This window comes from Pelobates fuscus, chromosome 8, assembly GCF_036172605.1.
Source record: "Pelobates fuscus isolate aPelFus1 chromosome 8, aPelFus1.pri, whole genome shotgun sequence".
Lineage (NCBI taxonomy): Eukaryota > Metazoa > Chordata > Amphibia > Anura > Pelobatidae > Pelobates > Pelobates fuscus.
The window spans coordinates 131,097,574-131,122,312 of record NC_086324.1 but is presented as its reverse complement, the minus strand read 5'-3'; the positions used below and the strand labels follow the sequence as shown (position 1 = coordinate 131,122,312).

General features: G+C 40.9%; 1 protein-coding gene across 2 annotated transcripts in view; it reads left to right on the top strand.

The window, feature by feature from the left end:
- NDE1 (nudE neurodevelopment protein 1) overlaps nucleotides 1-22,880 on the top strand; it is a 29,925-nt gene extending 7,045 nt beyond the window's left edge. The window contains exons 4-9 of one of the 2 annotated variants that reach the window (XM_063428848.1): nucleotides 50-198; nucleotides 5,697-5,833; nucleotides 8,113-8,289; nucleotides 9,291-9,382; nucleotides 17,844-17,986; nucleotides 22,284-22,880. In XM_063428848.1, coding sequence (XP_063284918.1) covers nucleotides 50-198; nucleotides 5,697-5,833; nucleotides 8,113-8,289; nucleotides 9,291-9,382; nucleotides 17,844-17,986; nucleotides 22,284-22,377 — 792 coding nt within the window. In that variant the 3' untranslated portion in view covers nucleotides 22,378-22,880. Of the gene's footprint in view, nucleotides 1-49; nucleotides 199-5,696; nucleotides 5,834-8,112; nucleotides 8,290-9,290; nucleotides 9,383-17,843; nucleotides 17,987-21,915; nucleotides 22,137-22,283 lie in introns of those variants that run through there. The other variant, XM_063428847.1, reaches the window with a different exon arrangement.
- Nucleotides 22,881-24,739: the final 1,859 nt, after the last annotated feature.

Here is a 24,739-nt window from a genome sequence, read left to right as displayed (position 1 = left end):
GAAATAATACAGATATCTCACGCCAAACTTTGTTTCCCTTTCTGGACAGGAAAAGTATGAAGAGCATCATTCTGAAAACTACATCCAGATTTCAGCTTTGGAAACAGAACTCTCTCAAACCAAGTCGGTTCTCGAACAGCTGCAGAAATACATCCGTGAACTGGAGCAAGCCAATGATGACTTGGAAAGGGCAAAAAGGTAAATATCTGTACAGGTAGGCTTGTAATAAAACAAATCCTGAAGGTCTTATATTGCACTGTAACAAGGCATACATTGGGGGTATTGTTTTATTCAAAAGAGTTTGAGCATAATTTGGAGGTTATGATCTTCGTGGAACATATCCTATTTGCAAAATGCCCAGCAAATATTAATGTTTTCAAAATGCAAAAAAATGTTTTACAACAAACTTTGGCATAAACTGGTATTAGAATGGCAGCAAATTAAAGCCCAATATACACCATATGGGATACCCTGGAGTGTCTAATTTCACAAATGGCAGGCATTCCTTACCTGGAAAGCTTCTTCTGGTGGCTGTTACATCAGCAAAATGAACTTGGAAAAACAAATTCCATTGCATCAATGTCGCTCACACTCTCTAAAAGTATATTTAAAAAACTAAACAAAAAAAAGTGTAATTTTCATTGTTCCAACAGGTTGTTTTGTGCTTTATCATGGTCATAAGAAAGGTCTCATGGCATCAAAGTGTTCATTGGCTAGATGGATTAAAGAAGCTATTTTTCTTGCATACAGGTCATCCAGTGTTGTTCCTCCTCTTTAAATTAAATTCGAATTACTTTTCAATTAAAAGCTAATACCACTTTTGAATGGCACCCGTCAGGGCTGTCCCCTCTCCTCCCTCTTATTCGCCATATCCCTTGAACCCCTCCTAGAGACCATACGAACCAACCCACACATCACAGGACTCCACATCAGAGACGAAACATTCACAGTTGCCGCATACGCTGACGACATCCTTCTCACCCTAACCAACCCCATCCCAACCCTGACTGCCCTCCTATCCACCCTCCAAAACTACTCAGCAATCTCAGGATACCAATTAAACGCCACAAAATCAGACCTCATGCCGCTCCACCTCACCGACTCCACCATCCACACTCTAAAACATAAATTCCCTTTCCGCATCTGCCCAACGAAAATCACATACCTAGGCGTCCAAATTACCAGTGACATCACCGCCCTCTACTCAGCCAACTACCCCCCCCCCCCTATTCCAGAAAGCATTCTCTCAGATCTTGAACGCTGGAAACCGATGGCTATCTCCTGGCTCGGGAGAATAGCCTCGATTAAAATGAATCTCCTACCCAAGTTCCTTTACGCCTTCCAGGCATTACCCATCCCCTGTAAAAACAACGACCTTAAACTCCTACAAACAGCTATAGACAGATTCATTTGGAACGGGAAGAAACCCCGAGTCCGCAGAGCCACCTTATATGTACCGACACCGTATGGAGGACTAGGCCTTCCCAACCTCACACACTATCTACATGCAGCCCACCTGACGCAAATCCAGCATTGGCAACTTCCCCCCGCACACAAACGGTGGGTGGACCTAGAACACTCCATTTTTGGCAAAGACCACCCCTCCCAATACATGTGGCTCCCGAAACAGCATAGACCTTTACCACCCCCCACATCTCCAACGATCACCTACTCCCTGGACCTCTGGGACCACCTCAGCGACAAATTCGACTTATCCACAGGCCTATCCCCCCACTTACCCCAATCCTCCAACAAAATTTTCCCGCCCGGTCTCACACCGCAACACTACACTCATTTCGAAGACAGGGACATAATCAGACTTGGCCACCTTTACCCCAATGGCAAACTCCTGCAATACGCAGAAAACCCCGAAACCTTAACCACATTCGACTATTTTAGATACCTCCAACTCCGAAGCTTCGCCACAACAGACGCAGTCCGGATAGCAGCCACCTCGACCCTGACTGAGTTCGAAAGAGACACCCTCCGCTCACCAGCTAGGAAAAGCCAAATATCAGCCCTATACACGACACTAACTACACACCACACCCAGGTAGCCCTCCCATACATCACAGCTTGGGAGGCTGACTTAGGGCCCCCAGACGACTCAACTGACTGGACGGACGTTTGGTCATCCATTAAATCTATCTCCACCTGCGTAACTCACAAAGAGCAGGCTTACAAGATGCTTTTCAGATGGTACCTCACCCCTTGCCGCTTAAAAGCAATGAAACAAATCCCTACTAACCTCTGCTGGAAACTGTGCGGCGATACCGGCACCTTCCTCCACTGCTGGTGGACATGCCCCAAACTCTCCCCCCTCTGGAAAACAATCACAACACTCCTATCAAGAATACTCACCAAACCTGTACCTCTAGACCCATGGGCCATCCTACTCTCTAAACCCTTGGACGCCTTCACCCGTAACAAAAACAAACTCATTGCAAGAGTGGCCCTAGCCACTCGGAGAGCAATCGCTGAGGTCTGGTCCACGCAACATATACCCACCCATCCCCAAATACACACTAAAATAACTGACAGCATTGACATGGATAAGCTCACAGCACAAATACATGACACCCCAAAATCATTTCACAAAGTCTGGGACCCATGGCTAGAAGGACACAGCTCTCTTCCATGGTAACCTGCCATGATCTCAAGCAACTACGCCACCACCACTGACGCAACACCTACCAACTAGACCCCCCTCCCCTCCTACCCTACCTGGGGTCCTGGTTGGGACCCAAGGAGGTAGCACCACTTCCCTCATCCGCCAGGCACCCTTCCCACCGCCCACCTACCCAACTACCCCCCGACTACTGCACCATACCCAACCGCCTGGCTCTGCCGACGCAACCGCAACCAACAAATACTACTACGAAGGCAACCCCTACACCAGCGAATCCCCCTATAAACGACCACCACCAAAACCCCTGACATCACAGACTCATAAACTATACCACAACTCGCAACAGTAGATAGGCCGACTGTGTGGCCCGCTACCCAGCTGGGGATCTCACGTCCCTACCGAGACCCCCCTCTGGGATGCGTAGTCGGACAGCCTGAACAAAGAGGTTGGACTCACGACCCTAAATAAAAATCTCGGCCCTCAAGTGACGGTATAGCACATGATACCAAAACTGAAATGTCAGAATTGTCCGCAAATAACACGAGGTCGTACCTTGTCATTGTTGTCATTGTTTTTATCATAACTAACCCCGTATTTCTTACCTATGTACAACTGTTCATATGATATGACGTTCAAAAGTGAAAAATAATGATTCTTTAAAAATGTGCATGTTTCTCAAGGCCACTGTTTGACATATTTATGTTCCCGTATTGATACACGCTGTTGTGGCACAAGTTTATATTCTGTAACCACCTGCACTGCAAAAATAAAGAATTTTGAAAAAAAAAAAAAAAGCTAATACCACAAGGCTAATTGCTACCTCCTAAACATTAAGGCTTCAGCTACTCCTTCTCAGATTTACAAAGCAGCTACCTGGTCATCCATTCAAACTTTCTCCAAACAGTAGGAGGAGTTTTAGGAGGGGCTTAACTTTTTTTTTTTATAAATTCTAAGGTTCCTGACTGCCTTTCTTGTCAAGACATGGTGGATATCTCCATTGTTGTGCACTGTCTCTTATCCTAAGGAAAAAAAATTTTTTATGGCAAGTAAAATTTGATCTTTCTTCAGATGCACTGATTAAGACTGCAAACTTCGGCCCTCAGTTCATTTTACACTAGGAATCTGGCTTGTGAGCACCAATTTTATTAGAGCCCATATTCAGCAGTGTATCTGTATCGGCCTTGTAATTTACTGATCACTTACTCGCCTCTCCCAGCCACTGCACGCTGACTTCTGCATCTGTGAACTCTAACCGCCACACAATGAAGTGCCTAGAGCTCAGTTAAAAGCAGGGAGGTGAGACGGTAAATCTTCTTCTGTAATGTTCTGGGCTGGCTGACAATGATTAGAGCTATCGGCAATCACACTCTTATCAGTAACATTGTACATGCTGGGTTCTCAGTGATCCCAACATGTACTGGCTGCCTGTAGGTGATCAGAGTGTGATTGCTGTCCGCATGTTCAGTAAATGCCAGATTTGGATTGAAATTCTTTTACTTTTTCCAAACTTTAGATGTACAGAAAAATATCAGTCGATCCCGACTTCTGAGCAACTTATTGCAGAGTTTGTTAGAAATTTTTCTAAACTTCAGACCATCCATTTGTTCTGTTGTGCATCCTTTTGGACCTAAACTTTTATCTGGCTTTATTAGGCTTTTGCATCACAAGATTTGTAACTGCATTTCTGTCCAGACAAGGTTGTTTTCCTCTCAGGCTACTTCCTTTGTTCATATCTAAAATAATCAGTTCTGCCACTTTGAACTTTGACAATTTGTTGCCAGCTTTCCAGGTATTGCTGTAGAATAAAAAAAGTCCTTCTGTAGATGCTAAAAGGCTACATGTGTTTATTTGTCCAGGGCTAAGCCTTTCAGAAATCTGTTTGTGCTTTACCAAGATACGTCCAAAGGGAAACAAGCTTCTAAACCCTAATTAGTCCACTGGATTTGTGAAATTATTTTTAATTTCATCACAGCTCCACAAGACTTACTCGTGAGCCTCTGAATCTTCAGAGTAACAGATTTGTAAAGCGTCAATATGGCCTTCTTCTCTAGAGATGTAACATTCTGGAAGTTTTGAAGCCATGGAACTCCCAAAGAATGGAAAAACTGAAGAGACCATCAACCTTTATTTTTTGTGGGGTGGTTTTACCATTCGTACCAATATATATATATTTTTTTTTTTTCTCAAGCCTTTTTAAAATGGGTGTGTTTTTGAGGAGAGTATTATAATTAATATAAAGTCAGTGCTACCTGTCCAGGGAAGGAGTGGAAGCAAGCCCATAGGTTCTAACTACCTGTATATGGAGGGGAGGGAGAGAAAAAATGTCTACCTTCGACAGGTTTGCTAATCCTATAAAACAGGATATTTATAGTCTGTAAAATGTAGGAACTGGTGTGGTTTTTTTTTTGTTTGTTTTTTTTTTTCTTGTGAAATGCAAGTCCTGTAATACTAATGCATGTACTAACGTCTGAGATTTCTTTTCTTTTTTTTTTTTTTTTTTTTTAAATCTATATTTCGTTTTTGGTTTCTCTTTGAAACAGTCAAGTTTATAACTTTTTTTTTTTTTTTTTTTTTGACAATGAATGTTGAATGAATGAATAAACAAAGTTACAAATAAATCTAAATAAAAACATTTTTTGTAGTGATAATTAAGCTTATTTAAAGATCATTTTTAAGCTCGTTATTGTCAAAACAAAAGTTAATAAGCCACCTATATGGACAGTGAAGTGCAAGTAGGGACTTAGAAGGGAGAAAAATGAAGCCTGACTGCAGATCTGTTCCTGGATGTTGGATTGGTTGTCCGCTTTGGTAATCAAAATGAGAAACTGTATTAGACCTGAAATTACTTTTATTTATTTTTAATATATGTTCATGTTTTTGCACTGCTTAAGTGCATTATGCTGCTTTTCAAAGACTTCTCAGATTTGAGGGTGTGTGACTTGTTTGAACTTTTGAACAGTGCCTTCTTCATTTCAGTGTATCTTGTGATACATTACTAGGCAATTGTTTACTATATTTTTTTGAGTAAAATGTATTGTTTCTAATTCTATGCTTCTGCTTTCACTAGAGCCACAATAATGTCATTGGAGGATTTCGAGCAGCGGATGAATCAGGCTATTGAGAGGAATGCATTCCTTGAAAGCGAACTTGATGAAAAGGAAAATCTCTTGGAATCGGTGCAGAGGCTGAAGGATGAAGCTCGGGGTGAGACATTACATAATCTGCCCACTTCATTTCTACTTTTTCCTTCCTGTTCTCAGAAATATCACAGGGTTAAAAGAACATTCCAATTACCACTTTAGCTTGCTATAGTAATTCTGGGGCCTTGGCACCCCTCTTCCCTCCTAGTGTAAATGGTCAACCCGTTTTTGAATGGTTTAACTTTTACTGGGGATTTATCGGGCGCAGCTCCTCACCTCCATTATAGACATTAACTTAATTTAGCTCTCCTGAGTTAAGCTTTGCAGTGCCTTGTGTTGCAGGGCTTAGCTTAACAGAGCTAACTGAAGTATCTGCTTAGGATCTTTTGACTCTCCGACATTCCTGGTGGTGGCAGAGAGTGGTGTCTGGCGTACGCTAGGTAAGTCAAACTGTTTAAAAAATTATTTTGACTAATTAAGTTGGATTTGTTGTACTTTGGACATCCTTATTGCAGAAGTGCTTTACATGGTGTTCATGAAGGCTTGTGGCACAATCTTTTAGTCAAAGACTCTGTGAATAGTCAATAACACATGCTTCATTAAGTTTGTGTGAAAATGGTCTATACATGCTTAAAAATAACTGTTACTATGGCTGGGCAAAGTGCAATTTCACTTTGTCAAAATTGACCTTTAAATAAGTAAACACACATAAATTTGTATGTAGTTAAAAGGTCACTCTATGCAGTGATGCAAAGTTATTATGGTGCAAAGTGTCTAACAACCGCCCAATCACTGCAGCTATAAGCCTTCCTCTTGGATAAAGTAATAATGTCATGGGAGCAGTCTCACTAAGCTCCTCTGCTGCACACAAATCTGAAGCAGGCTGTGCGTGAATAGGTAAAGAGCAGCAGAGGCACGGCTGTGATTGGCTTATTTAGCAGTTCCAGTTCCAAGGTAAACTTTGCTCTAATTGTCCTGTGCATTACTGCAAGGACGAATTACAAGTTTCCTGGAAGAGGATGTGTTATTTTGCTAGTAACCTTTAAATCCTATTTCATATTTAACCAGCACATTAAGCATTGCTGCCTTCCACGGTCAGCTGCACCTTTTTTTTATTTTATGTTTCAGTACAATAAATACAGAGAAAATTACGTTGGACAAAATGTCACAATTGTCTTGCACATGACATCCAAAACTCATGAATTTCATCAGACATGCTGGATACATTTTAATATCATTTGTTAAAAGACTAACTTTTCTGTGCAAATAGTCCATTATAACAGATGTCATTAAAGGGATTTATTGACATTGTAGTGAACTGAAATCTGAATGGCAAAACTGAGGCTCAAATCTAAATATAACGGAGTTGGAGAATTTTTCAGAATAAGCATAATTTTCTTAATTTTTTTTTACGTTTTGGCTTTTATATTCACAACAATTTAGTTTTGGTGAAAAACAATAACCCTGATGGTGTGTTTACAGGTTGGATAACCTATTTACATCAAACAATCATATTGACACACTGTCTGTTAGAGCAGTCATTCCCAGCTCACTTCTCAAGGGACACTAATAGTCTGGCACTATCCAGTTCATTTCCCTTATACTGACAAACCTGGACCGGTGGTAGCCTTGAAGACTTGGTTGTGAACCAGTGTTAGGCATGTTACAAAGCAGTCTAAATAAAAAAATAAAAATAAACTGAAGTCTATCAAGTTCAACCGTGAAGCCCATTCTTTTATGTCGTTGATCCAAAAGAAGGCAAAAAAACCCAAACAATTGTAGCCATTCCCAGTTACCCCACAAAAAAGATTTTTAAAAATCCTTCTTGACTCCATAATTGCAATCGGATTTCTCATTGGATCAACAACCTGTTTACATACATGTTAATTATATAATTGAATATTCTGTTTATGCAAAAACAGACATTATATATTTTTAGGAGGAGAATTCCACATCTTTATTGTTCTTACTGTAAATTACACTCTCCTTTGCTGTAAGCAAACACGCCTTTCTTCCAATCTCAATGGGTGACCTCTTGTTCGCTGTATATTCCTGCTAATAAACAGGTTTGCACATAGAAATTTGTACTGACCCCAGAGAACCATGTTTAGCCACTGGCTGTACTAATTATGGCCTGCAACTGAACACACCACCTGGTAAATGAGTAGCAGTATTTACTACTAAGTGGAAGCTTGTTTATGGACATTAAATTCACATCTTTGTATTACAATTTATTTTTAAAAATAAAACAAGTTTGAAAGCAGTAGCTCTTTGGTGCATGTGCAATGTTATGTTCAGACCTGACAAATCGCTATCCATAATTTTTTTTTTTTTTTTTTTTAGATTTAAGGCAAGAGCTGGCTGTACAACAGAAGGAGAAGCCCAAACCCATTATAGGTGACAGCCCTGATGCTGGTAGAATTGACACCGCAGTCCAAGCCTCTATGTCTGTACCATCAACACCAGTGGGTCACAGAGGAAGCATCTCTGGACTGAGTTCACCAATGCTGTATAGAACAAGTAAAACTCATTGTTTTTCACTAGAAATTTTACTGTGTAAATTATAAATAAATAAAAAGGGGGGGGGGTGGATTTTTGGATTGGCACAATCTTACTAGCTTGACACCCTATCTTCTAAAGAGGCATCTTTGTAAGTGGTAAGCTCCTCAAACAGTTGTCAAAAAATAGTCCCTCCCTTTGCTTTACTCATTATATCCTGTTTCTGTTTGCTGCAAATGACGCCAGGAGGAAAAATGGTGATCAATTCTCTTTTTCGTTCATTCTTGTGGTGGTTTTGTAATTGGCTTCACATTGCACAGGGAGAATTTTGTTAATTATTGTAGATTTGATGGATGAAGGTTTATTGGTGTTGACTGCCGCAAGGATGAATGAAAACTTAATTTATAGGAAAAAAATCTTTGACCCTTATTGGATTAATGTATAAAGGAATTGTGTGCCACCTCTGATTTATTTTCCTTTAAGCAAAAAAAAGAAATTGCTCAATTATAACATGAACCTACGATATATATTGAACACACATTCGTTATGCTCCTGTTTGGTATTGCATCAGAGTAACAAATGGCGGCAACATTCCGCTCTCTATTGTTTTAACTAGGAAACCTATCCTCTGATATCCGTACTGATATTAGCTGATGGTTTCCTTAGGGTTACACTAGTGTTATGGAAGGGTTAAGGTTTAGTGTTGGGTTAAGTTAAGAGTTAATACTGGGTTACGGTAAATGCTGTTTTGTAGTTTGGGATAGTGACAGGTTAGGGCAGGTATATGGTTAGAATTAGAAGTATTAACAAATGATTAAAAGGTCCTGTTTTTTTTTTTTTGTTTTATCATACTAAATATAAGTTTTGTCACATTTGTATTTCTATTTCTTGGAATATACAAACAAATGAGATTGTCATGATAGCGCATATATCATTTGTGTGCTTTCATTTTCTTTTTTTAGGTCTCACTGTACAGCAAATCCACTTTGTTATTCTCTGCTTTTCTTTTCTTTTTGCTGTAGGTTTTGATGATGGCTACAGTGGTACTCCCCTTACATCATCTGCCCGGATATCGGCGTTGAATATAGTGGGTGACCTCCTTAAAAAAGTTGGGGTAAGGACTGCAGGTATAATGTGTATATAATGCAATCACATCTCTTCTTGTGCATATTAAAATTCCATCTGAAACTGTTAGTTGTCATTGATGTGGTTGTTTTTAATATAATATTTCTATTTTGTGTGTGTGTGTGTGTGTGTGTGTGTCATTCAGCAACTTTGCAGTTTTATTTGCAGAATTATATTTTCTTTTACCAACTAGCACAAGGGTTCTTAAAATGAGTCCCTATGATGTTGTTTTCATGTGAAATTCTGGTCTTTTATCCAGCAGTAGATGTTGAAGTAGCAAATTCCTACGAAAATGCTCCAGTTCCTACCTAAAGTACCGTATTTATTAGAGTATAACGCGCACACGTGTATAACGCGCACCCCTAATTTTCGATTAAAAATCGGTATAAAATGTTATCCCTTTTTTTTTTTTTTTTTTTTTGAAATCTAAAATTAGGGGTGCTTGTTATACTCGAATAAATATGCTCCGATAATACCGACCGCCGGGCTCATTACAAGCCCGGCGGTCCTGGGGGGGCGGGCAGCAAGCGTTTACTCACCTCCGTGCAGCTCCTCCAGTGTCAGGATCGGGACAGGGATCCAACACGCAGAGTACAAAGAGTGGAAAGGTACGTATACCGGGCCTTAGAATGGCCGGACTAACGTACCGAGAGTAAAGAATAGTCAGAGACAAGCCGAGGTCGAGGGAACGAGAAGACAGATAAGCGAGAGACAAGCCGGGTCAAGGGATAACAGAGAAACAGGGTAGTACAACGAGCCGAGTCAAAACCAAAAGAGCAAACTAGAATACCAGAGCACTGAGTGACTAGACAAGCTAGAACCACGACAGGGCAATGAGCTGAAGTAAGGAGTAAGCTTAAATACCCTGGTTCTGGATGGAAATCACGCCTCTGAAAAGTACCGATTGGATATCGGACACTTGAGTGACAGATAGCTCGTGCTAGCGTCATGACGTCACGTATTGAGCGTCCTGCTAGAAAAGGACGTGGATTCCTCGCGGCCGGTGTTTAAGTGACTGGATGAACCGCGAGGAACGGAGAGGACAGCTCGCCTGGACGGATACACCACCAAGTCTCTACCTCCCTTAGAGGTAGAGGCCTCAGGTACCCTGACAGTACCCCCCCTCTCAGATACGCCCACCGGGCGGAATGAACCGGGGCGAGATGGGAAGCGAAGGTGAAATGCTCTGCGAAGGCGAGAAGCATGGACGTCCTCCTGAGGTACCCAACTCCTCTCCTCAGGACCATATCCCCTCCAGTTGACCAGATATTGCAATTTTCCCCTTGAAATTCTGGAGTCAATGATGGAGCTGACCTCGTACTCCTCCCGACCCTCCACCTGAACAGGACGAGGCGAGGAGACCTTAGAGGAGAATTTGTTGCAAATGAGGGGTTTCAACAAGGAGACATGAAAAGAGTTAGGAATGCGTAAGGCAGGTGGCAGAGCAAGGCGATACGCAACCGGATTGATACGAGTGAGAACCCTGTAAGGACCTATGTAACGAGGAGCAAATTTCATGGACGGAACTTTTAGGCGGATATTCTTAGTACTCAACCATACCCTATCCCCAGGAACAAAAACAGGAGCCGCTCTTCTATGTTTGTCCGCGTGTTTCTTGAACAGTGAGGAACTATGTAATAGAATTTGTCGAGTTTGATCCCATAATTTCTTCAGGTTGGCGACATGATCATCAACCGACGGTATCCCCTGAGAAGAGGAAACCGAAGGAAAAATCGAAGGATGAAAGCCATAGTTCATGAAGAAAGGGCTAGAGCGAGTTGAATCGCAAACAAGGTTATTGTGTGCGAACTCCGCCCAAGGAATCAGACCGACCCAATCGTCCTGGTGTTCGGAAACAAAGCAACGCAGATACTGTTCGATCTTTTGATTAGTACGTTCAGCAGCTCCGTTAGACTGAGGGTGATAGGCAGAGGAGAAGTTCAATTTGATGCCCATTTGAGAACAAAAGGATCTCCAGAAACGTGAGACAAATTGAGAACCTCTATCAGAAACAATCTCTGAAGGGATCCCATGTAGGCGAAAAACTTCTCTCGCAAAAATCTCCGCCAATTCAGGGGAAGTCGGAAGTTTAGGTAATGGCACGAAATGAGCCATCTTGGTAAATCTATCCACCACCGTGAGAATAACAGTCTGTCTTTTGGAAGCAGGCAAATCAACGATAAAGTCAATGGACAAACAGGACCAAGGTTTCTCAGGAATGTCCAAGGGGTGTAACAGGCCACATGGGGATGCATGAGGTAGTTTAGTCTTGGCACAAGTCTCACAAGCTGCGACGAACTCCTCAATATCCTTACGAAGTGAAGGCCACCAGAAATCCTTGGATATCAGAGAGTACGTCTTGCGAATACCAGGATGACCAGCTATTTTACTTTCATGAAAACATTGTAAGAGCTCCAGTTGAAGTTCAGGAGGAACAAAGTTTCTTCCCTCAGGAGTGTTTCCGGGAGCTAGATGTTGTGACTTCAAGATCTGGTCAAGTAGCGGGGAATGAATTTTGAGACTGGTATTAGCAATAATATTGCATTTGGGTACAATGGAAGACAAAAGTGGTTCAACTGAAGCAGAGGGTTCATATTGGCGAGATAGCGCATCGGCTTTAGAATTCTTTGACCCAGGTCTGTAAGTCAGAACGTAATTGAAATGGGTAAGAAACAACGACCAACGAGCCTGCCTGGAGGACAGACGCTTGGCCTCTCCGATATAAGACAAGTTTTTGTGGTCTGTCAGGATGGTAACAGGATGTAATGTACCTTCCAATAAATGTCTCCATTCTTTCAAAGCCTTGATAACCGCTAGTAATTCTCTGTCACCAATGTCATACCTGCTTTCAGTACCGGTCAATTTTTTAGAGAAAAATCCACATGGATGTAATGGTTTATCAACACCCAACCTTTGGGATAGAACAGCACCTAAACCAGTCTCTGATGCGTCTACCTCGAGCAAAAATGGCAGAGAAGTGTCAGGGTGAACTAAAATTGGAGCGGAAGCGAAAAGCTCCTTGAGAGTCTTGAACGCAAGGAGAGCTTCAGTAGTCCAATTCTTAGTGTCAGCCCCCTGTTTGGTCATGTTAGTGATAGGTGCAATAATGGAAGAATAGCCCTTAATAAAGCGCCTATAATAATTGGAAAAACCAATAAATCTCTGTATGGCTTTAAGACCTGTGGGTAAAGGCCACTCTAGAATGGATTGGAGCTTATCCGGATCCATCTTAAATCCCTCCCCAGAGATCACATAGCCGAGAAAGGTTACCTGGGTTTGATCAAAGCTACATTTCTCCAACTTGCAGTACAAGCCATGCTGGAGAAGCTTGTGCAAAACCCTCCTGACTTGTTTGTGATGAATCTCAATGTCACTAGAATGAATGAGTATATCATCTAGGTATACAATGACGCACTCTTGCTGAAATTCCCTAAGAACCTCATTAATCAGATCTTGGAATATTGCTGGTGCATTGCATAACCCAAAAGGCATGACGGTATATTCATAGTGGCCATATCGAGTATTGAATGCCGTCATCCACTCGTGTCCCTGCTGGATTCTCACCAAGTTATATGCCCCTCTGAGGTCTAACTTGGTGAAAATTGTAGAGCCCTTCAAACGATCGAAGAGTTCGGTGATCAAGGGAATCGGGTAGGCATTTTTAATGGTTATCTTATTCAGGCCTCGATAATCAATACAAGGTCTCAAAGAACCATCTTTCTTTTTAACAAAAAAAAATCCAGCCCCGGCAGGGGAGGAGGACCTCCTGATGAATCCCTTGTCTAAATTCTCGTGAATATATTCCTCTAGGACTGAGTTCTCCTTTATAGATAATGGGTATACATGACCTCTGGGAGGCATGGTACCAGGGAGTAGGTTAATTTTGCAATCAAAGGACCTGTGTGGGGGTAAGGTATCGGCTTTCTTTTTGTCAAATACTGCCTTTAAATCTAGATACTGAGGCGGAATTTGTGTCTCTGTAGGATTGTCAGAGGTATTCGATGTATTAGTTAACCCAAGAGGTAAGACCTTCCGCAAGCATTTTTCTTGACAATTCTCTCCCCATGAAACTATCTCCCCTGATTCCCAATTAATAATAGGGTTGTGTCTCCTCAGCCAGGAGTACCCCAGAACTATGGGAATAGACGGAGAAGAAATGAGCATCAAGGATATATCCTCTTTATGCAGGATGCCAACAGTCAAGTTAATCGGTATGGTCTCATGAAAAATAACAGGCTCAAGTAACGGTCTACCATCGATGGCCTCAACAGCCAGAGGTGTCTCTTTTAACTGGGATGGAATAGCATGCTTGGCAGCAAAACCCTGATCTATAAAGCTCTCAGCAGCTCCAGAATCGATTAGTGCCATAGTCTTAACTACTCCCTTCTCCCACTTTAAAGAAACGGGTAACACAAGCCTGAGCTCCTTGTAGTTGTGAATAGAGGACAAAGTAGAAACACCCAAGGCCTGTCCTCTAGAGGAACTTAGGTGCGAGCGTTTCCCGAACGATTGGGACAATTTAGGCGTAAATGACCCCTGACTCCACAATACATACATAACCCCTCCCTTCTCCTGTACTGTCTCTCCCTTTCAGTGAGATGAGTACTGCCTATCTGCATAGGTTCAGGAATACGTAAGTCTTCGAACTCAGAGATTTGAAAGGTAGGCGCTAGTTTAAAGGAGGGTCTACGGGTCCTATCTCGAGTGTTCTGCCTCTCTCTTAAGCGTTCATCAATACGAGATATAAAAGAAATTAAATCCTCCAAATTTTCAGGGAGTTCTCTAGTAGCGATCTCGTCAAGAATTACATCTGATAACCCATTCAGAAACACATCTATATAAGCCTGTTCGTTCCACTTAACTTCTGCCGCCAAGGATCTGAACTCTAGTGCATAATCCACAAGTGTTCGATTGTCCTGTTTAAGGCGCAACATTAATCTAGCTGCATTGACCTTTCTGCCAGGAGGGTCAAAAGTTCTTCTAAACGCAGCTACAAAGGCATTATAATTATAGACGAGTGGATTATCATTCTCCCATAAAGGATTGGCCCATCTCAAAGCTTTTTCAATGAGCAGAGTAATAATAAATCCAACTTTTGCTCTATCTGTAGGATAAGAGCGGGGTTGTAGTTCGAAATGGATGCTAATCTGGTTTAGAAAGCCACGACACTTCTCCGGTGACCCGCCATAACGTACTGGTGGGGTAATACGGGAAGAAGCACCTACAGTGGCTACCTCTAGACCTGAGACTGCAGGAGAGATAGAAGGGTTACGTGTCTCCTCAGGTGGATTACTAGCACGAGACAAAAGTGCCTGTAGTGCCAAAGCCATCTGATCCATCCTATGTTCCATGGCGTCAAACCTGGGATCCGAAGAACCAAGCTGACTGTTTGTACCTGCAGGATCCATTGGCCCTGTCGTAATGTCAGGATCGGGACAGGGATCCAACACGCAGAGTACAAAGAGTGGAAAGGTACGTATACCGGGCCTTAGAATGGCCGGACTAACGTACCGAGAGTAAAGAATAGTCAGAGACAAGCCGAGGTCGAGGGAACGAGAAGACAGATAAGCGAGAGACAAGCCGGGTCAAGGGATAACAGAGAAACAGGGTAGTACAACGAGCCGAGTCAAAACCAAAAGAGCAAACTAGAATACCAGAGCACTGAGTGACTAGACAAGCTAGAACCACGACAGGGCAATGAGCTGAAGTAAGGAGTAAGCTTAAATACCCTGGTTCTGGATGGAAATCACGCCTCTGAAAAGTACCGATTGGATATCGGACACTTGAGTGACAGATAGCTCGTGCTAGCGTCATGACGTCACGTATTGAGCGTCCTGCTAGAAAAGGACGTGGATTCCTCGCGGCCGGTGTTTAAGTGACTGGATGAACCGCGAGGAACGGAGAGGACAGCTCGCCTGGACGGATACACCACCAAGTCTCTACCTCCCTTAGAGGTAGAGGCCTCAGGTACCCTGACATCCAGCTTCCTAGTGGAAATCTCGAGAGACCCGCGGCCAGCTCTGACGGCCGCGGGTCTCGCGAGATTTACACTGGGAAGCTGGAGGAGCTGCACGGAGGTGAGTAAACGCTTGCTGCCTGCCCGCCCCCCCAGGACCGCCGGGCTTGTAATGAGCACAGCGGTCCTGTGAGGTATAATTGGAGCACCCACTCGAATATTTATTCGAGTATAACGCGCACCCCTAATTTTAAATTAAAAATCGGTACAAAATTTTGCGCGTTATACTCGAATAAATACGGTACATAAAACCGTTGTTTACTGTCAATACACCGCAAGAAGAATGTCATGATAAAATATTTACAAGTACAAAACACGTTGGCTTTTATTTTCTGTTCACATGGATTCCGGGTGATTGTATGGAGCAGTGCTGAATTTTTATGACAAGCGGGGTCTAATGCGCATGCACGGCAAATGCCGCACGCGCATTAGACCTCCCAAAGCATTAAATCAATGCTTTCCTATGAGGAAAAAATCTGACGCTGGAGGTCCTCATGCAGAGCGTTAGGACGTCCAGCGTCCGATAATGGACCAAAAGTCTGTTACGTTTCCGGAAGCGCCTCCAGTGACTGGTAGACGGCCACTTAGGGCAGACTTAGTGTTGCAATGTAAACATTGTAGTTCTCTGGAACTGCACTGTTTTACACTGCAGCACTAGGTGCAAAAGGGACACGGCACCCAGACCACCTCAATGAGCTGACGGGGTCTGGGTGCCTACAGTGTCCCTTTAAAAAAGGCATTGGTGAGTTAGTGTGTGAGAAAATGCTGTTTTGGCACATCTATTGTTGCACATGTGGCTTTGGCTCTGTGTGCATCTCTATGGGGAGCATTCATTTTTTTTATTTTTTTTTCTTTGAGTGCAGAGAGGCCAAAAGTCAGTCATGCAGAGATTGCAGGTCCGCACCAGCTTTTTGCAGCTGTCTAAATAACAGCCACTAGAGGTGGCCCTAGAAAGCACCTTTTCCCTAGAAAGCACCTTTTCACAGGCACCAGAACAACTACATTAAGATGTAGAGGTTCTGGTGCTTAGTGTGTCCCTTTAACCCCTTAAGGACACAGCTCTTAAGATATGTAGCCCTAAGTCATAGTTTGGTCTAGTATCAAGCAGTCATTTTTGCAGTTCCAAGTTCCATTTGAGCTTGTACGATATAAAGTGCAGAGCACTTATTCAACATGCATGAAATCATGTCACCCCAAAAAGTATAAGACTCCGGTACATTTTGGGGTGTATTATCAATAAAGCACTAGTTTATGCATGTTACATCTTACACAATGTGTTACTCAGCAGTGCAGTGGTGTGATATCTTGGCACAGCAATTGGTAACCTATGGTTTGCAATGTCCTTCTGGGTCCAGCAGCCTTGCCATGAACAAGGCAGTTGAGTTCCACAGATCATCTCTTGAGAAGTGGGACTTCATTGGACAGTAAAGAGCAACCTGAATTCACTCATGGTAGTGAATTGGGAGGAAGAGATCTTCCTTCCAGCATTTGAGAAGGTGATATGAGCTGAAGCACTTGCACTGTGCATGGTCAACCTGGTCCCCACTGGACCTCAGGAACGCTACCCTCCTGCTGCTAAATATGAAAACAAAGAGGGTACCTAGATATAACTGCATTGTCAATGTGTGGGCATAGTAGTGTGTGTTTCTGACAGTATGTGTGTTTGGCAGTGTTACTGCTTGAATTGTGTGTGTGTGTGGCAATGTGTAACTGTGGGCTGTGACAGTGTGCATTCGATCGATGCATGGTCGTGTATTAGGCAGTGTGTATTCGTGTATATCCCATTTAGTATTTCTGATCACACACAGCTGTGCAAGAAGCATCTTCCACACATAAATACAGAAAACCAACAAGGAACCCACACAAACACCACTGACCAGACAATCCATATGCAACGCAACAAGCACCACATACACACAACATAAAGCTCACACACATTATCTCACGACTACAATATAACACGGACATATATGTTCAAATACAACTCTACAAAGCAGCTGTAAGCATTCATACATGGCACAAGGTGTGTGTGTGTGTGTGTATATATATGTATATGTATATTCACCATATGCCCTTTTTATGGGATTAATTTTGCTGATGGGTTGTGGGTAAAATGCATCACCTCTAAAAGGGAAATATCACTTCCTAAGATTCCTTAAACCCATTCAAAAAGTGCTGTTTTCTCTTGCAATATGCACTTTTTGTATAAATTGGAGCAAAGGGAACCTCTTGTTAACCTCTAAAGCACTTCACCAAGGTTTAAGGATCTGGAGTGTAACTTTACTTAGATCTATGCACCAAAACCACTTCATTAAGCTGAAGTGGTTTTGGTGTTTAGGCTACTATTCTAATAATCGTTGTAGTGGTTATGGTGCCTGGAGTGTTTCTTTAATGTAATAAAAGAGTTGGTTATACTGTCAATATTTCTTTATAGGCTTTGGAGTCTAAACTGGCATCTTGCAGAAATTTTGTATACGAACAGTCCCCCAACAGACCGATTGCTCCCTTGTCAGCTCGTGTAAACAAGGCTAGAGAATGCAATGAGAACAGACTGAATATGTCACCCAGTGAGAAGGGGTAAGTTATCCACACTCCATATCTAATCACAAATGAAAATAAAAATCTTTTCAGGAACACAGATACAGACGTGCTGAATTAGCCAAGATTCTCAGTCAACATTTAACAACCGTGTATAAACTTAAAATACAGCACAATCCTTTATAAATTTCTGTTAATTCATCAGAAGTACATTTTTGTCACAAATAGAAGGTATGCCATTGACCAGCTCCATACTTGAATTTAATGGTAATGTCATCACGGGGGTTCCATGTTTACATCGGCTGGTATTAAAAAATTAATTTTTTTAATTAACATAGCCACTATACGGTGAGCAACACAAGCATGTATTCGTGACCATATAGTGTTAAAACGGGTCAGGAATAAAAAATAAATAAATAAAGGGTGGCTTGCCCTCCATAAGCCCGCTTAGAAGGGGTTAAAACTTACCTAATTTCCAGTGCCACACAGGTGCGCTGGCCCTGCACCCAATCCGCCTCCCTGGTGATATCAGAATTCACGATTTTTAGCAAATCCAATGCTTTCCCATGGAGAAAGCAATGGATTGGCTGAAATGGGCAAGGAGGCGGGGCCAAGCGCTGTTTTAGCCAATCTGTTCCTCCTCATAGAGATGCATTGAAGCAATGCATCTCTATGAGGGAAATTCAGCATCTCCGCTGAATGGCAATCCTGCCTACTTTGCAGCACTGCCTCATAAAGCACGTCTATTGGACATTTGGGGAGTGGCAAGTGAACGTGTCCCTAGGGGGCAATGTAAACATAGAATGGTTCTTGTCTGCCATCACATTTGGCCCATCTAGTCTGCCCAATTTTTTAAATACTTTCATTAGTCCCTGGCTTTATCTTATAGCTAGTGTAATGGAAGACCTCTTGAACCGAGACTCAAGCTACTAAGATGACCAGATGTCCAGTCTGTTTTTACTTTCATGTTATGCTTTGAACTTTTAGTCTAGTTTTCAGTGTCTGACAAGTAAGCATAAAATCTTGACTTGTGACATTCCGTGGTTTCTGCAGCTTCACCCTCAGCCCCCCTTCTTATGTCCTAATTTGATAGATAGATATATATATATATATCTATCTATCTATCTATCTGAAATGACCGCACTCAAAGGACTTTATAGAGATTTTCAAATAAAATTTAACTTTTATTCAATCCATTTCAAAAGTCAATGTTTCAGCTCTCACATGGAGCTTTCATCAGGACAAAACATAACTTACAAGTGCAGACACAAAGAAATATTATACCCCCAAACCCTCAAAATAATTTACCTTAATTGTGTACTCACCTAGCCATGAGACAGCTTGCCCTGCATTAGAGAGTAATGCATCTCTGAGTGTTGTGGCCATGTGTGCAAGGCCCAGAAAAGGGGCGGGGCTACAGGTTACTTAGTAACAATCCAACTGGACTGATTGCTTTCCACCTTGTGGCCCAGTAGCTACAATCATGATTGAGCTCAGGGTTGACCTACACTTCGGATTTTGTCATCTATAAACTCCAGTGCCCGTGTGGCCTTTCCTATGTGGGCAAAACTGACCTCCCACTGAGGGAACGGATCCGCAACCACAGATCCAACATTCGCATTGCTTATAGGGACAATAAGGCTGAACTCCCTGTAGCAAAACACTTTTTGGCCCATGGCCACACGTTACCCACTCTGAAGTTTATGGCTATAGACCATATACCCCCTCCCCCCTCCGACGTGGGGGTGATCGAAGTAAACTTCTCTTACAACGTAAGTACCCCTAAGTATTAAAATATAGCTTTTAATAGTATAGTTTAAATAAATGGTGTACTCGCTATAGATATAAAAGAAGAAAATAATGATTTACAATAAAGTGTCACTATATTTACAGAATAGGCCATAAAGGTAACATTCCTAAAGGGAAAACAAACTCACACTGAATATAACTACAATCAAGGTATAGATAAGGAGGTCCTGTTCAAAAGTTTTCAGGATCCTTCTCCTAGTTGTGTGCAAAAACCATGTAGTTTTTACAATAAAGTTGTATGCAAATAAAAGTATACAAGGTGAGTTGTGTCCCAAAGGAACAAATAAGCTGCATACAATAATGGTTAAATCAATAAGCCATGCTTTGATAACACAGCGATACCTGCATCTAATACATATGTAACAGTAGATTGCCAAAAAGAAACATTTGGTGCGTTATTTAGTACTTATCCACATTATCCACAAATGTCAGCTGCCATAACTCTGACCAATTTTCTAGTTTACCTAAATCATTTGGCTTATCCCTCCTGGAACATCAACCCTGTTGCATATCTTAGTATCATCAGCAAAAAGACACACCTTACCATCAAGACCTTCTGCAACATCACTAATAAAAATATTAAAGAGAATGGGTCCAAGTACAGATCCCTGAGGTACCCCACTGGTGACAAGCCCATGCTTCGAATATACTTCATTGGCTACAACACTCTGTTGCCTGTCATTTAGCCACTGCCTAAGCTATTTAACAATATTGGAATCCAAACTTAAAGATTGCAGTTTATCGATAAGCCTTCTATGTGCAACAGTGGCAAAAGCCTTGAAAAGGCAGTGTTTGCGTAAAAATGCCTGAAGGAAATGATTATACTCACCAGAACATTAAATAATAAAAACACAAATTTGTAAACTGACTGTGATCCTGCTGATACTTGTATATGAGTGTGGAAATGTGAGAACCAAAACTGCTGTAGTTATCTCCAACCGTCAGTGGAGTATTTGCCTGCCTGTGATAGGTTCTTGGTGTGTAAGTGGGGACACACATTGGATAGCGGGTGGCCTTACAGCAGGGAGCGTTGTGGAGGCCTCTAATTGTAATACCGGTGTTCATATTGAGAGTGAAACACTTTTTGCTAGATCACACTGCTACATATATGAGCAGCAGAGAGACAAATAGTTATAAATGGTCCCTAAACATATTTGGTAATTATAGTTATAGCACACTAGTTTGTGCTGTACTGGAGTTCCTATTTACACACACGCGCATCCAGTATCACATCCTGGCTCGAACTACCCCCTGCTGCTTGTGCTTGCTTCTTGGTTGTATCTGAAGTGAGAGCATAATTAATAACCATGTTAAACTCCGTTACAGAAGAATGGTCGCTTCCCTGACATTTTAATATTGGGTCTACTTATTCCCTATATTTAAAGGAACACCGTTATATGTTTGTCATATTTTGATAGAGTATATATACATTTAACATTGGATGTTTTGGATAATATGTTTTGCTCCATTCTAGCGCCTCTTTCTGGGTGTTACTCTTCGTATAACATCTACCTCCACTCTGCTTGGACGCTTCTTTGATTTTGTCCTGCAGGGCAAATGTCTTCTTTGACATTGGCATGTTGCCAGCATCGGAACAGAGTGATGTCATGTGATTCTGTTACTTTACCCCCTAGCTAACACTAGAAGCACTGGCTAGGGAGTTGTCGTGGTAACCACAGTGAATGCGCTCTTATTGCAATGTGTGGAGAGCAGAGGGACCTCCTTTGCTTCGGCATTGACTGACAGCTGGGCGAAAAAAAATATTTTTAAAAAGGTTTTTCTCTTAATCTATACATTTGCTAGCTAAACTGCTAGCACAATATATAGATAAAATCGTATGCTCAATCTATTGAGAATAAACAGTTTGGGGCATGACAAGGTAACCTTTAAAATATCCCTACAAGTTTATCTTTTCTGCGATGTGCATTACCACTCCGTAGGGCAAGATGTTTGTGCTGCTTTGGCTTTATGTGACTCTCAATTCTTCTTTTTTTTTTTTTTTTTTTTTTACTATTTTTGACGTTCTACATGAAGAAAAGTAGGGACTACATTTGTTGTGTATAACCTGCAGGTTGACAAAGGGTGGATCGTTGGTCTAGTTCTACATCCTTTGTCAACTTTTGTCATTGGTCGTCATGTTCTTACTCGCCTACTTTCAGCGTAGTGTCACTTCAGGCAGCACTGTGTCATCGACTATCTGTTCAGACACTCAATGTGTTGGAAGGGCAGAAAAAACGGTTTCCAGCAGCCGCCATCTTGGAATTTCCAAGATGGCGCACAGAGGAAGAAGACCCAGCTGGACCAGCACGATGGAAAAAAACGTAAGTATCACTTGTCCTGGTGCCACTGAATATTGTGGAGGGGATTAGGGGGGCTTGAGGGAGGAAAAGATAGGAATGAGAAGGAGGGAGAAAAATCTGTCAAAACTGTACTGTATAAGGACACATAGCTTATAAAATGATTTGTAAATCCTTTTTTGCCTCCAACTTTCTAACTGTTAATTTGTATTTTTTTTTTCTTTTCCTAGATTAAATAAACGACTGGAGTTTGGGCCATTGTCCCCAAAAATATCTGGACAGGGGATGCATTCACCTCAAGGTGTAGTGAAGATGATACTTTAGCCAGTTTGGATTCTAGGACTATTGACTTATTAAGTTCTAACTGCTTTTTAACATGGACACTAATAAAGAAAATGGGTTTATTTGAGATGAACCCTTTGCATCCACACCATGCACTCGTGACGTTCAGCACTCATTATGCTTGTATTTAACTTGAAGGATTATTGTCTGCGGTAGACTACCACTGTGAGTTCCAGCCTTTGTTTTATGTTTCTAATACCACAACTGTAATGTACATTACTTTAAGATAGGATTTCGCTGTACACTAGTATCCTTTTACCCGAATGTTAACTCTGTCTGCGAATTATCCGAGCAGATGCTGTAATGCCAATCAGAACAGCTTTCCAATTATTTGTAAACGGCAAAAGGGTATTTACATTTTAAAGGGCTGCTCGTTTATTTTATTTTTTTCGTTTTTTTTAAATCTATATTTGTTTTGGTGCCTTATGCTGGCTAAACAGTCCCTTCAATATCAGCACAGGTTTTACCTTCTAAAATATAGTGGCAAGAGCTGTGTAAAAGGTGAGTGCACATATAAACATTTTATATATATATATATATATATATATATATTCTCATTTTCTTTCCATTGGTGTAACCTGATGTGGGAGACAGTGTAGTAATATTGTTGGGATTTTTTTAAAATTTCTTTATTTGCATTATGTTTTCTGATACTCATGGCTGCGTCCTTTATTTATAGAAATGTAGGTGCCACTATTAATCTAATGTTTCCAACAGTAAACTGGATTTTATGTTTAAAAGAAAAGCACAAATTGTACATACACACAAGATTGCACTCCACATTCGTGATCACCCAATGTTTAAATATTTATTTTCATTTTATTTTCAACATAAATTGTAGGTTTTTTTTTTAGACTTTTAATCACACATGTTTTTCTATCTTTTAACTTAAAAAAATGAAAATCTAAGATTAAGAACTAAAAGTTTAAGAACTATATTACAAATACCTCTTGCTTTGAACATTTGTAACACTTCACACTTTTTTCTTCCTCCTTCTGACTGCATTCTTTATTGATCAGTCTTTCTGTAATTCTGTACACTTAATAAATTTAGACTAAATATTTTTTCATAAGGGAAAACTATTTTTGTACATGTAACTAGATCAAAACTTTTTTCCATGGGAAAATTGGATTGCTATAATCCTGAACAATGTATGCATTCATACATATTTTCGTGTTTTGTTTAGGTTTTTTTCTTTTCTTCCTAAATTTCCATTTATATAATTCTGTAAGACAGAGTTCTTGATTTGTCAGAAGGCAAACTATATGTTATTCCTACCTCTTTAGTTTGCAGTACATCTTTAGTCTCTTTAAACATAATAAACATAATAAATATACTGTGATATCATTCCTTTTTAGCCTTTGGTGTTTTGTTTATTAATTGCTTTTTGTCTTAAAACAATGCATAAGGGCTAGGTTTGTTACAAACTATGCAATATGGAAACTGAAATTCCTTTTTGTGTGAAGGATTGTAGGACCATCAATCAGCTTTCTATGTAAGCTTTTTATGGCAACATTTGGTAATTTTACTCCAACCTTTCACTGCTGAGTCCATATACTCAATTAAACCAGAAATCTAACCAGACTGCTACAGGGTTGATGGTTTAATGTAGTAATAATATATATGTGCAAAATAACTAATCAATCAAGCTTTTAAAAATTGTGGTATTTATTTATTATGACCTCAAACTTTAGAAATTCGTTGGTATAGTTTTGTTCATACTAATGGATGATTTAAGCCCATATTTCTGACAGAATATTAAAAAGTGGCCTGTTTCTTAGGATAAAGAACCAATCGAGTGGTTTAGATAACCATAAAGCCCTCTTTATAAGGCACAGTGCTGTAGAACTGTGCTCCTGTACTGCAACACGTTTAGACACTAAATGGCTTACCATTCATACATGTCTTGCATCTCCCTGAGAGATAAATTAAAGGTATAATAGGTGAAATAGAGCATAAGTCCCGGGATAGTGTTGGTATCAGGCCATTCTCACACTAGACTTGCAGGAATGCTGTGTTAAAGAATGATCTCTGTCTAATGAACATTGTCACAAAACTGTCAATTTTACACATGTTTTATGGTCTGCAACTGTGTGCGTATCTTGTTTTATATATATTTATATATATTTATATATATATATATATATAAATATATATAAATTTTTTTTTTTTTTTTTCTTCTTTCTTTCCAAGTCTTAAGCATTTCTGTGCAAGGCGACACTTAGAATTCAAAGTTGAGTTGTGATACAGGGGTTAAAGTGACATGAGTGCAGATAAGACACAGGTTTGATAGATAATAGACACCATTCTTGCAGAGAGTCGTAAATATCTTGTGTGATCACTC